The sequence below is a fragment of the Poecilia reticulata genome, chromosome 12 (assembly GCF_904066995.2).
Source record: "Poecilia reticulata chromosome 12, P_reticulata-male-v2, whole genome shotgun sequence".
Taxonomy (NCBI): Eukaryota; Metazoa; Chordata; class Actinopteri; order Cyprinodontiformes; family Poeciliidae; genus Poecilia; species Poecilia reticulata.
The window spans coordinates 7,265,695-7,279,714 of record NC_088841.1 but is presented as its reverse complement, the minus strand read 5'-3'; the positions used below and the strand labels follow the sequence as shown (position 1 = coordinate 7,279,714).

Sequence of the window (14,020 nt, the reverse complement as noted above, 5' to 3'; positions counted from 1 at the left end):
AGGCAATCACTCACGCCTGAGGGTCTACTTTAGGCACAGCTTAATGTGGCAGATTGGTGACATATGATATCGCAGAGGCCAGCAGCCAGAGAGATTCTTACTCAGCCCAACATGAGGCCTTGAGGAAGAAAATCGTTCTGTTGCCCAGGCGGATATGAATCAACAGGTCTTAAAATTAAAAGCGCAACACAAACTTGTGTGAGCGGTTTCTTACTGAGAGAGGTGGCCACACAGCACTTCTTTACACACCGGCTGCTCGGCCAGTGTAAGCCAGAACTCACAGGCCTCCAGGGCGACATTCTCATCTGGGTCCTGGGTCCTCAGGAGCATGTACTGCAAAATAAAAAAAGTAAATACTCAAGAACAATCATCAAATATTAACGTTCGACTTTGGTTAGATATAAATCGGATTCTTCTCCAGGATTTCCATAGGTTTCACCAACTCAAATTTCAGACTTTCCAAGATCATTATGCATGAAATTTAACAGCCGTGTTACAACAAAAATAAAATTGCATATTTTATATTGTAGTAGAGCCAAGATTTTTTTTTTCTTTTTTTCTTTGCATAAAATAAATCTAGCACCGCAAAGTCGTCTGGGAGGCTGTCGATAAATTTACACTTACCCATGACAGATGCAAAAAAAAAGGGAAAATTAGCAGCAAGTTAGCGGTAGCCTCAACTGCCTCAATTTACAGAATGCAACATAAATATCTGCAAGCAACTGAAACATTCGTCTGACAGAAAAGCCCCACAAAAAAAAAAAAAGAAGAGATTTAATAGTCCAGTCACCAAAATTTAAGACGTGTGATTAATGTGTTTAAAGCTAACTTGCACTTTTTTCAAATTAATTTAAGACTTTATAAGGCCTTAATTAATAATTTAGATATATGAACTCAAAATTTGAAATGAAAAATTTTGACGCTTTTCCAGAGTTACTAAACAAAAATGTAAAAATATCCACAGTGGTCAAGAGATAGATGAATCGATAGATGGGTGAATACCTAGATGGTTAGCTAAATGGACGGATGGAAAATGTGCATTTCGTTATGTACATAAAATCTTTTCAAGCTATTCTTCCAAACTCCATACTTTTTCAAACCTGGAAGACACTTAAGCCACCATCTGTTTTAAAAACGTCCATTATGGTGAGCGCTCATTTTAGTTTAGTTTGTCAAAACAGCTACTCCAAAATCAAACACAATAACTGTCATCTGATGCTTCTCTCATTTCTTATTTTTGACAGTTCGCCTCACAGACATTTAGCTTTATGAAAACGTTTCTCATGACTGACAAACGGTAGCCACACAAAAACACACTTTCACCATTCCAACACCAATAATAAAGTCAACATTTTGTTTACTTGAATTATGGACACAGATCTGCTATAATATGAGCGTTCAGAAGAAGACTTTGCGTTTTGCTTCAGTCTTCTCCGGGAGTACATGTTTTCATTCTGCGCCGTTTACCTCAATGATGTTGTGCATGTGAGGCAGAAGACGATCCAGCCGAACCTCCAGCAGCATGACGAGGGCTCTGCAAACATTCTTCCTCACTTCGGGCTCCTCATCGGTCGCCAGTGCAAACAGGTTCTGCAGAACGCACAAACCAACACCTTTTCTTTTAATTTTCTTTTAAAAAGACTATTTGTAGTAAAAACGACAAAAGATACAGTGGCCTCGCAAAGGTAATCACAACAAAATAATGTTCATAATTGTAAAATGACTGATAAATCTGCCCAGACTTTCTTAATTTTGGGTAAATCCGCAAAGGTCTGAAGATCAGCCACTGTTCTGTTTTTTGCTTTTCAGACGAAAACAAAAAAAAAAATGGTATCAGCCAAAATCAGAATCGGCAGATCAGGCGTTTTTAAAGCTCAGTCGATCGGCCGGAAAACTGCAATTGGTGCATCCTTAAAAAGGTCACCTTTTATCTAAGAGTACCGCAGAGGAGTAAAGCCTGATCTAAAATACAAATCCTTGACTCCCAAATACATTTGAAGTATGTGGTTTTAATGTGATAAAATGTGAAAAAGTAAAATTACTAAATGACATGAATAATTAAATTTTTATACAAAACAACATTGGTTCAATGGCTGTTTGGGAGCTCATCTTTCTGATTTTGTTTTTTTTTTTTTAGATAAAAGCTGACATTTCCACAAAAAACCCCCCATAAAACTCAAACGCACATTTTTCCAAATTGATGCCGCATGTGTCCACATGCACTGCGCTTACCTCGATGAACGGGTCAATGTGAAGCATTAGGGCCTGGGTCCTGCTGATGATGAACTGATTGACACAGGCAATGGCATGAGACCTGCAACACAATAACCACATCACTTGAGAGTCACACTGGCTTGTTTTGCTCACATGCTGCCCACTATAAATGCAGCCTCTGTGTTACTTTTTATGGACTTCTTGTTTTCTGTTTAAATGCAAACTGCAGCCACATTCAAACGTCGGGATAAAGAAACCGACTGTGCATCAACGGCACAGTAAGAACAGGAAAATATTCATAATCACACATACAAGAACGTTTTCAAACCGGGGAAAGATTTATTTAAAAATAAAATTTAAATACTACATTTTATTTGAGCGTATTGATTCAGTGGGAAATAAAATACCATTTAAAAATAGTTTTTGTTTTTTGCACAATTACTGGTACACCTGCCAATTAATCTTAAACAAATAATAGTTTATAAAACTTCCAATTAGTAGTAATTCATGACATTCTGTCATGAATTACAATAAAATGAGACAATAAAATGAGAAAAAGACATGAGTTTATCTTGCCACCATGGAAAGTAAACAGTGTTAAGAAAGCATCCCATATGCACTGCTAAGTACAGTGTAGAATGTGTGATGCTATGGGCTTGTTTTCCTTCCAAATGCTCACAGAAGTTTTGTTTAATGTACGATATTGCAAAACACATTTTATATTTAAAAATGTTTAAAAAAAAAATTTTTTTTAATGATATCAGACAAATTTGGAATTGGCAGGTCATGCTTTTTAAAGATCGGTGATTGGCCAGAAACTGTAATCGATGCACACCAAGGACAAATGGCCATAAAAAAATGGTTCCACAGACACATAATTGACATGGATGTTCCAGTACCTGATATAAATCCTAGAAATAAATAAAAAACTGTGACATCAGCTGAAAAAACAAAACAAAACGTAAAACAAAGCATGAGAGGGAATCCAGGATTTACTCTGTCAATAAATACAGAGAAAACCAGCATCTTAACTTCCACAATGGTAACACATTCACTGTGAAGTTTATAAAGCAACTTAGGTTTTGAAAACAGCATTCATAGCAACTAAAGAAAAAAAATAATTTGTTACCTAATTTTCGGGCTGTTGTGCTTGAAGAACTGCAAGAATTTGGGGATCATGACGTTAAGAGGACGATCCAGCATGTCGCTGTCCAGTATCTCAGCGGAGTCCTCACAGATCTTCTGCAGCGCCCCGAACGCTCCCTAAAGACAACATGCAAAGAGAAGAAAAAATAATGAGAGGAAAGAAAAAAAAATAGGTCCAACATGTTTCACGACTCTGCAAATGTGGGGGATTAATAAGGTATTCTATTCTAAATAAGCATCATGTCAGACAGATTGTCTGAACCGCAGCTACAGGAAACAGATTTCAATGCAGTTAATGGTGATTTCTATTCAGCCGAAAGCTTTCAAAAATATTGAAATATGTTGCAAATCCTGGTGTAATCTGCTCTACTGTAAACAAATGTTTCACAAACCTCACCAGGATTCACCTGCTTCTGCTACAACAACCTTCAATCTGTTGGCCAGCAGCCCTTAAACGCACCTCTCTCGGTTAATATGAGCTACCTGGCAGATGTTTAGTATTCAGCCTTACAATATGGTGCATATTCTAAAAAAAAGCAGCCCGGAGAAGCAAGCAGACGGCACCGATACAGACATTGTGTGTGAAATGTGTTTCCATGGAAACCTGCTCCCATGTCAGGGCTCCCTTTTTAGATGACAGATATAGAGCGTGCAGAGAAGAAGACGACGACGAAGAGGGAAAAAAATAATGTGGGGGGATGAAATAAGACGGAAAGGGTAAGAGTGTCAAGGTCACAGACGCGCCGCGGTGCAGACGGTGACATTATGAAGCACTTTCACTCATTAGAATGCAAAGTACTTGCAGGCGTTAAAGCAACAAAATTGGTGAGAAGCAGCAGCCTCTGGAAATGTCATCTCTGGGTTGACGGGAAAAATAACATATTGTGAAGCTCTTTGATGTGCGTGACATTTAACAGTACTGAAAAATAAGATAGAAGCTGCTTTCCTATGGGAAAACAAGTCAAACCGTTAAATGAGCATATATGTGAGCGGAGAGAGGCAACGGGAGTGTAAACAGTGAAGTCGTGAACAAGGTGTGTTCGGCAAACTCGACAGCCCTAGAAATCAGAAGAACGCAGGAGCGTTGACGGGGAGCCGAAACACGCCGGCAAAGCAACATAAGCAGAGAAGAAATCGAACTGACCTTTACAACTCCGCTGAGTCCACATGCCAACTGCCATTAATCAAAACAGTGAAACTGTCCAGGCAAAACCTATATTAAGCCACCACGCCTCCGGCCCCAACCTTACACCTGCTTCTTCCTTTTTATAGAGCAAGAGATGCGGGGATCGGGTGTGAAGCACGGCCGCATGAGTTCGGCCTGATCAACCAAATACTGATCTGAAACTATAAAGAAAGATGCGGCAGTAAGCTTGTAACTAATACCACTTCCAAAGTGCTAAAAAGGTATTTTTTTTACTTAATTGGGCTACGTGGCTATCTCAATAAAGCTAAAAAGGCAACGATGTCACACAGCTCCGCAAAGTCTGAGCTGACGCTTTACATCACCACATCATAAAACTAAAATTAACACGCAACTACTACATGCTAATACCTGAAATTAGCCAAGCACAGCAAATGTTTCTCAGGGCTGGAATCTCCCAGCAACGTGTGCGGCTTAGAAGCTGCACAATCATGTCAATATGTTTCAAATGTAGACAGCAAAGCGCCAGTAGTTGTGACACTAGTTGCGTTCTCATTGACTATATTACTGCGTAATTAGAAATACAGAACAAAGCTTTATGGAACACATGTATTTAAAAAGAAAAAAGCTCATGTTTGTTTTTTTGCCAAATGTTTTGGTGTGACCGAATCAAAATTTGTGCATTTTGCAAAACTGTAACGGAAACGCTTATTGTTTTCACAACATACGAATCACATGATCAAAATCCGGATGACACTACTGGCAGAAACGACAAAGAGGACAACAGGAAGTGGTAGGTGGGAAGATAGCGCGGAATGTTTTTATAATGGCTTATCCTTGAACAAACGTATTCACACATGATTAGAAATTGAGTTTCTTATTTAACAGAAACACTACAAATACGAGAATGTGCTTTTTCTACATTAGAGGACTATTCACAAAGTTTTGTGTGCATTTGTCACGTAAACACAGCTACTGTGGATTAATTATGGATGTTGGTTATTGCCAGCAAAATTACAGAGGTCAACACCTCAATACAGATTCACCTGGAAAATGCATCTAAAACTAGGAAGTCCTAATTCAGGCATTTGTTGTTCGAACTACTCTAGCTTTCTCAAAGGTAGATTTTACTGTTCCTTATGCGTCTGTCATATGAATTGCTCTTCATCTGTTGATCAACTGTCCACAAACAGCTTTTGATGTATGAGAACGAGACCTGTGCAGAAAGCAGCTGAAACACTAGTCCATAAATGTTATGACGGTGAAGACAAAGCACTACGTTTACAAAGCAGTAGAGCAACAATGAAGAAGAACAATGTTACGAGCCGAATGATCAACAAGTCATATCAAAACACAGAGAATACATGCTAAAGTTAGCTTAGCACTTTGGCAAACTGCTCTATGTGCAAACCTCGTCAGCAGGAACGAAATGTGAATTTACTGAGGAATGTAGCTGTAAAAAGGTTGGTGCTAACAAAAGTGCAACACTGAAAGAATGCAGTGTAATGTTTCATTGCACTGAGTAACTAAACTGTATTAACTTTACTGTTGAGTGGGACAGCAAAAAGGTATAATTCATCAAAAATAGCTTTTCTTGTATAAATCTGCAAACAAACATTCGCAACAATCACACATCTCTTATTGGATTCTTTACTTTAGGAAAAAGTAAACATTTCTGTGGCATTTGCTGTTAGTCAGATGTTCTTCCATTAGGCTGAACAAGTTTCAGAAGGTATGTCCACATTGCTACAACAACCCAAGAACAGAAGAACATTAAGTATTTTAGAACACATCTCAACCTGGAGGACAATTTGTGCTCCAGCATTAACTTAATCATCTTCAAAATCAGACATTAAGAAGCTTTGTGGCCTTCAAGCCGCTTTTAACTCTACTAAAGGGTTTTTACATTCGGACGCTGTTCAGTCTTAAGCCTTGTACACACACACACGCACACCGAGACACACTTCAAGATCCTCTGCAGTAAATAGCTGACCTAAATCTAAGACTCTGAATCAGCTTTATAAGAGATGATGGCTGGGTTGCCACGAGGGGAATCCATTTTTTTTCTGCCCCACACCTCTGCCTTAAATTTCAGATAATCCTGCTTCCTGAAAGTCATCTGGACACTCCTGGTGTAACAAGCAATCCTGTCCGGACCAACTGGTGAGACACTTTTATGATGTAACAAAATATACAAACTGCTGTGATTTATTCCCACGTTGCTCTGGAGCATTTAAACATGTAGTTATCAAACTGTGAATCTGACAGGGAGCCAAACCTACAGTTTAAAGTCCAAAAAAACTGAATGACAATGGATTATAGATTAAAAACAAACATGGAGTACATGGGGGAAAAATAAGGTTTGGTGTTCCCCCCTCCCCAAATATCCACTGCATAAAACCCATTCTGTGTGATTATGTGCTAAATGCCAGAAAATGGGGTCATATGGTTTTCAGGTTACAACAGAAAAAGAGAGACTGATGATATTCCCATGTTGAATAATCTGTGGTAGTAGATGCCACTCCAGCTGTGAAGCCGCCTTAAGCTCATCTGGCCAGCAGGACGTCATCCAGATGCTGCTTTAGATGTAGCTCTTTTCTGCTCACAACAAATTACCGAACAAACGTATATTGCTTACTGGGGGTCTTCGGTGACAAACATGCTCACTTTTAGCCCTGTTAAAGAAACTTTTCATGTCGGGTCACAACTTCACTGCGTTTCACTGGAATTTTATGTGACAGACCAACACAAAGCAGCCACCTTTGTTCTTATGCTGCCACATGCAATCCAAAAATCAAAACGTAAAAGCACAATGGCTGAATCCTGTTTAAAACACAAGCAAGCCTTAGTAAGGTAGCACAGCCAGGTGCTACGGGAATTTTAAAAAGCAGCACTTTAATCCTCATCATTTTTAAAAGATTTTAAATCGATTTTATCCAAATTGTAGGCAAATAATTGTTTCATTGAGAATGTGTTGCAGGGTAATACTGGATGTAAAAATGTTACAAGACTAAATGTCTAGCAAGAATTCCCTAGCTTAGTTTAAAGAATAAACGTGCGTTAGGTTCTGATCTTTGACTGGGCCATTCTAACTCCAATTAGCCACAAGACTTCTAATTAACAATCATGGATGCCATCAGCCCAACTTGATTGAAAATTAAGCTGTTTTGCAAAAGTTAATGGGCAAAATCTAGCCAATATATCCACAGAAGGGCCACTTCCATGTAGCTGCAACACAAAAAATAAATCACATTTTGTTCAGAATTTCTGTATTATGGCTACTTCTTGCAACAACACTGTAATACAAACATGCTAAACATATGAAAAACGTGTGAACTTCTCACTTCACATGTGTTGTAGTCTTCAGAATCCAGCAGCAGACAGAGTTTGGGCAGAAGCTCAGGCCAGTTTTGCAGCTCTCCTTTGGAGGCGATGGTGGTGATGAGGATCCCTGTAGTGGAGAGACTCTACTCAGTATGACTCTGTACACATGAATGCACAAACCTCACACAAGCTACCACAAGCACACACGTAGGAGCTTCATACAGAATAGGAACGTGAAGCTGAATTAGCCGCAGCTGCAGCTCTGAGGTCTAGGCTTCGCTCTGCAAGAAGGCTCAACAGAAAGCAATAAAGCCACAAATCACCGATTCTCATGAAAGATTTTTTTCATCACACCGACCACACCTTGTTAAAACATTACACAGGGAAATTAAGCAGGTCATGTTCCAGTCTTAGAGAAGCACGGCAAGCTTAGATCACAGCAGCTACAAGCTACGGCGTCCTGACAACGCGGAGCACGTGGTGCTAATTGGAGCTAGCCCCATGACTAAAGTACAATTTTATTTTTAAATCTATTTTATGTTGTCGTCCCTTCTCATGCCTCATACTTTAATTAACAATAAGCATTCCTAATATTTAATTTATTGCTAGCAAAAAAAAGAAGAAAGATTTTTGTCTACAGGAATTGCCTTAAGTTAAGGTCTTTGCTTTGATTTTAGCTGCACTCCCATTCAGAATGTCGCTTCATGTTAGCAGCATCCTGCTAAGCTGCTGCTAAGCCAAGCAGTCAGAGGTGAAGGAGGGGAAGGACAACAGTAATGGCTGCCGGGCTGTCCTGCCAACACCATGATAGAATTTAGCCACAATACGGCCGACACATCAATCCATCCATCCATTTTCTTTACACCCTTGTCCCTCAGTGGGGTCGGGAGGGTTGCTGGTGCCCATCTCCAGCTAACGTTCCGGGCGAGAGGCGGGGTCACCCTGGACAGGTCGCCAGTCTGTCGCAGGGCAACACAGAGACACTCAACCATGCGCGCGCGCACACACACACACACACACACACACACACACACACACACACACACACACACACACACACCTAGGGGCAATTTGGAGAGGCCAATTAACCTGACAGTCATGTTTTTGGACTGTGGGAGGAAACCGGAGTACCCAGAGAAAACCCACGCATGCACAGGGAGAACAAGCAAACTCCGTGCAGAAAGACCGGGGCCGGGAATCGAAGCCAGAACCTTCTTGCTGCAAGGCAACAGCTCTACCAACTGTGCCACTGTGCAGCCTCACGTCCGACACATCCCTGATTGAATTTGTTTTCATTTCAGAAAAGGGAGGCAAATAAAAGGAATAACGAACTGACATTCGTTGATGCTAAATGTGTCAATTTTCATCAATTATCCTTCACAAACGATAGAACACTTTTCTCTGATTCAAACGCTTTTTCACTGGATTTGGACCATCCTGATGAACCTGAGTTTGATAAAGCAGTAAGCATGCAGCATTTGGTTCACCGGAACCTGAAGTTCAGCACATTCATGGCTGCATGGCTCAAATGAAAGGTTGTGGTTTTGCTAACTGATTATTTTTAAGCAAACATATCAACATTTAGTTGAGATTTTTATTCTCAAGGAAAGTCATTTCAGTCAAACTGCAAAAGTATTCATTTATATCAATTAACATAGTATTTTTATATTATGCAAATAATATTCTTATTTAACAGAATATCAAATTATTATAAGTGTACTCTTTGCTGTAGTAATGAATAAAAACCAAAGTCTTTCCTAGAAACTCTCACTTCATCTAATATCCATTTAGAATCACGTACAGATAAGCTTTGTGGTAACTAAGGCGACATGTTATTAGGAAGATATGCAATTGAGATATTAAAGCTGAATATCCGATGACACAAACTAGATCCCCGCCAGTCTTTATGAGATTTAGCGGCTTGGTCACTAAAATACTCTTTAGCTGGACTTCAAGGGCACTGAAACCGGATCCAACTGGCCAGATGTATTATTGGCATGCAGAATGTAAGTGTGTGCCGTCTGCTACGATTTCAATGAAGAAATTTGGATTTGATACGACATGCAGCTCTCATGGTTCCTGAACGTGCGGGGCAGTTTTGGAAATTTCACAAAATAAACTCAATGATTGCATTCATTGGACAGATTTTTCCCTAAAACATGACACCTGACTTACCCACTGTGGCACGAATGAGGGGAGAGGAGTCTCCAATGTTTTGGAGGCATTCGCTCTTGATGAAATCAGACACTCCGTTTGGGAAGTTCTGGTAGTGAGCCTTGACGTTGTTCTTCAGAATCAGTCCGCTAAGGGAACGGGTCGGTTCGTCTGTGAGGAGACCAGAAACAGGCCAGTGAATGTAAACAATACATGGGTAGCATTTTTATAAACATTTTTTTTATAAACATCACAAAAACAAATGTTAATAAAAGCAACAAAAAACAGTGATTGTTTGTCATAACTTACAGTTTTACTGTGAAGTGAAAACCTATTTCACCCCCTTTCTGGTTTTCTTCTTTTGTTTTTTATTTTTTAAGATTACAAACAAGGTTTGATATCAAAGATAATCTGAGTAAAAAAATAGTTTTCAATAGATGACTCCATTTATAAAGGGAAAAATCTCTCTAAACCAACCTGCCAATAAATGGAAAAAGTAAAAGAACAAAAAATGTTGGAACATTTTGGAAGCTAACACAGCAATAAAAAAACAAACATTACACTGACAATGATCTGAAACGCACCAGGACGCTCACCTCTGAATGGAGAAAAATGAAGAAAAAAATGTCAATAATCTGATAAATAGACGTAAAAAAAGCTTACCAACCAATAAGGGTATATTAGCTGCAAGTTAGCGGTAGCCTAAGAAGCCTCGATTTACAGAACGCAGCGTAGATGTCTGTGAGCGACTCAAACATTTGCCTGACAGAAATGTCCCATGAGAAAAATAAACTGCGTATAATACGAGATTAAATGGTCCACAAAATTTAAGACCTGTGATCAATGTATTGAAGGCCAACTTATTGTTTTTTTGATGAATTTAAGAAATTTTAAGGCCATTATCCTAGATTCATGGAATTAAAACTTTTTAAGGATGTGCAGACACCCTGTAATGTATTTAAGGCCGACTTACATTTTTTTCTTACGACATTTAAGACGCTGTAAGACTTTAATTTTAGACACTTTAAGTGTTATAAAAGGATGCGCAGACACTCTGTCGTCTGATATTAAAACTGTTTTTAATGACTGAACTCTATAAAGGGGGGCAAATACTTTTCACAGCCCTATTGATGTTTACATTCTATTTAAATATAATAATCTACAAAATTTAAAATGTTTCCACCTTTCAGCATTTAAACCGAGCTCATGTGCAAGCAGCAAATTAAAACTTCTCAACACCCCTCGGATCTTGTACTTAGCAGACAGTCGTGCCAAACGCTGCGTCTCTGCCAGGAATCAGGTTTAAATTTAGAGTGACCCATATTCCCAGAGCCACATCATCTATAGCGAAGATGCCCCAGGGTCACCCTGAGTCATGGCCACATAGCTCCTTCCCAAAAGGTGTTGCATACAATAAAGGGGGAAAAAAAACAAAAAACATGTGACGTGAGAATAGAAGGAGGTAGACAGACGAGTTGGCTTACCTTCAGATTTTAATTTGGTCAAAACAAATATCAAATAGTTGTTAAAGTCCGGGTACTGGTTCAGCTGCTCGAGTCTCTGAGAAAAAGAAAGCGGCTGAGGATGACAACCGTACACACGGGATGCACAACATCAGTATCTTTATTGCAGCAGCAGTGACGCAGAGTATTTACTTTTTCATCCAGGGCCAAAAGAAAAAACAAGAAGAAGTAGTGGATAAAGTTAATGTGTGTAAGTGGTGGTGTAATGTGTGGACATTTGTAATGGGTCATAAATATGTCATTTACTATGACCGAGTACTCTGAGTACCCGACCAGATGGCGTCTTTAGGGCAATATCGTCTATGAGCTAATGATGTGTGGCTCATATGAGAGAGTGTGAGTGTGAGTGTGTGTGCGTGTGTGTGTGTGCATGCATGTGTGGAGGGGGTGGGGGTTACGTAAGCAAGTCATTTAGGATCAGCAAGCAGCCACACAGAAACAAGTCGGCCTCGCTGTGGATGATCCTTTTTTCCTCTAATGTGAAAATATTAAAGCTCATTTCCATCTGATGACACTTCACGAGTGAAACGACGGCAGAGGTAATGAAGCTCTTAGCACTGTATAAGCTGCAATTAGCAACCCCACACACACACACACACACACACCCCTCGTCCCTGAGGCAGCTTCTATCCCCCCCTTTCCCATTTAAGTCTCTGTACGTCTACGTCCGGATGCGTCATGAGAGTGAAAACACGTCCATTCAGACAGGTTTGCGATTTGAGCATTGCTCGGTTTTTTGGCGCCCCGTTGAAAAACGACACCGCAGCAAATGTCAACGTGAAAGCTCAAATGACAGCTGGACAGTTTTTTTTTTTCCTTTTTGTCTTTCTTGCTTTTTTTCCCTTCTTTTCGTCTTCCTTGCACCTTTAGCGTACCAGATTAAAGTAAACAGCAACTAAAATGCTTTAGTTCAATTAAAAAATATTGATATTAATATTTCTAGCAGTCATTTACCAAATTCAGCAAAAATGCAGGCTACTTTTAAACAACACGTTCCTCGTTTCTTGTTTTATAACGCCTTTACTTTAATAAGAGCTACAGCTAGGGCTTATTTGCGTCTTTACGTTGTAATCAAAGAAAAGGTGTAGTAACCTTTCAGCCAGCTGTTCAGCAGTGCAGAGCAACATATGAGAAACGGTATTCATAGTAGTCACTCTTCACGGCATGAAGTCAGCTCAAACTCTGGTAATTCCCTGACATTTCATTAAAAGGGCTTTCCATCATAGCAATGGTATGGCGGAAAATTCTGTGGTTTTAAAATGGAAACTTTTTGATTATTCCTTGATATTAAACCATCCAAATAAGGGAGCAGCTCATTACATTTTCCTAATTTTTGCTCATTTCAAAGCTTGTGTATCGGAAAGAACTTCAGTCTAATTAGCTGAAAGAAGATAAAACAGGGCGGAGCTGCATAGAGTCAATAAATTTCATCAGGACTTGTTCAAACACCAGATGCTGTGGCGCTTTAAAGAAGAAGAGTCTAAACTATGTGTATCATCTTGTTTTCATGCAGCCTCTCAGTAATTTATAGTCGTGGTGTAAGATCTTAAGTCACTGCTTTCATTTTGAAGATATGCAAGTACATATTAAAAACACAACCAAAGCTGTAATTACAGCGTAATGCCAAAGTGATATTGCATAGTTAGAACAAAAGACAAGATTTCAATTTAGTGTGTAATCAGTGAGACTTTTCTATGAACACAGCCGTTCAAACTATTCAAACTAAACTGAAAGGGGAAAAAATTGGGGATAACATAATTATTTTTGGATAAAATTCCTATTTATTTTTATCTTAAATAAATTAAATATAAAAAAAAAACATCAAAAATTGCATTGTTTTTGATCTAATTATATTGACATCAACAGCTTTCTACATTGACTTTCCAATAACGGCATACATGACCTTGTTTACATGAACCTTGGTGAGGTTATTATGGGAAGAAACAAAAAAAAAAAAAAGAGAGAAAACCCGGTCAGCACAGGCGAACATGATTCTAATGGTAAACACCTTGGCGTACATTAGCTACAGCTAGCCTGTTGAGTGTGACTGGGCTGTGATAAATGGATAAATCTTAAACCGGAGGAAAGGATACTTGCTGGACGGATCTCTGCGTGGACGTGTCTGGTGACTGAGACTCCTTCAGCAGCTGTAGTATTTGCTGAAGCCCCTGCTCGTCTGGCTTCCACTCACACTCCATCTTGCTGCCGCGCATAAAGCAACAACATAAGCTCACACAGAGGACTTACAAGCCGACGGCTCATAAATGAGAACACCCCCCACCTTCTCCCTCCGCCCTCCGTTAAAGGCAAAAACATGTCTGACACAGAAAGGCTTTTACCTGCTCTGTCGCGGCCGACGTACTCGCTAGTAGTATCCTTTCTGTGAAAATGTGAGCGTCTGTCTGGGTTTTCAGACATGGGCCCGTTTCGGCAGACAGGTCCGTTCTTCGAGCCAGACGAAAAAAGCTTCAGGTCAAACAGCCCTGCGTTGATTATAGCTGCCTCGCTTCGGTCA

General features: G+C 39.6%; 1 protein-coding gene across 2 annotated transcripts in view; it reads right to left on the bottom strand.

Moving 5' to 3' along the window:
• Positions 1 to 14,020, bottom strand: part of tnpo1 (transportin 1) — a 26,471-nt gene extending 12,451 nt beyond the window's left edge. Inside the window, exons 1-9 of one of the 2 annotated variants that reach the window (XR_535008.3) lie at positions 13,845 to 14,020; positions 13,599 to 13,707; positions 11,467 to 11,542; positions 10,004 to 10,153; positions 7,849 to 7,955; positions 3,344 to 3,477; positions 2,233 to 2,314; positions 1,468 to 1,590; positions 215 to 333 (exon numbers count right to left, since the gene is read on the bottom strand). Coding sequence is in view for 1 of the 2 variants with exons in the window: in XM_008423535.3 (XP_008421757.1) it covers positions 215 to 333; positions 1,468 to 1,590; positions 2,233 to 2,314; positions 3,344 to 3,477; positions 7,849 to 7,955; positions 10,004 to 10,153; positions 11,467 to 11,542; positions 13,599 to 13,703 (896 nt within the window). In the remaining variant the exon portion in view is untranslated. The remainder of the gene's footprint in view (positions 1 to 214; positions 334 to 1,467; positions 1,591 to 2,232; positions 2,315 to 3,343; positions 3,478 to 7,848; positions 7,956 to 10,003; positions 10,154 to 11,466; positions 11,543 to 13,598; positions 13,708 to 13,844) is intronic. The other variant, XM_008423535.3, reaches the window with a different exon arrangement.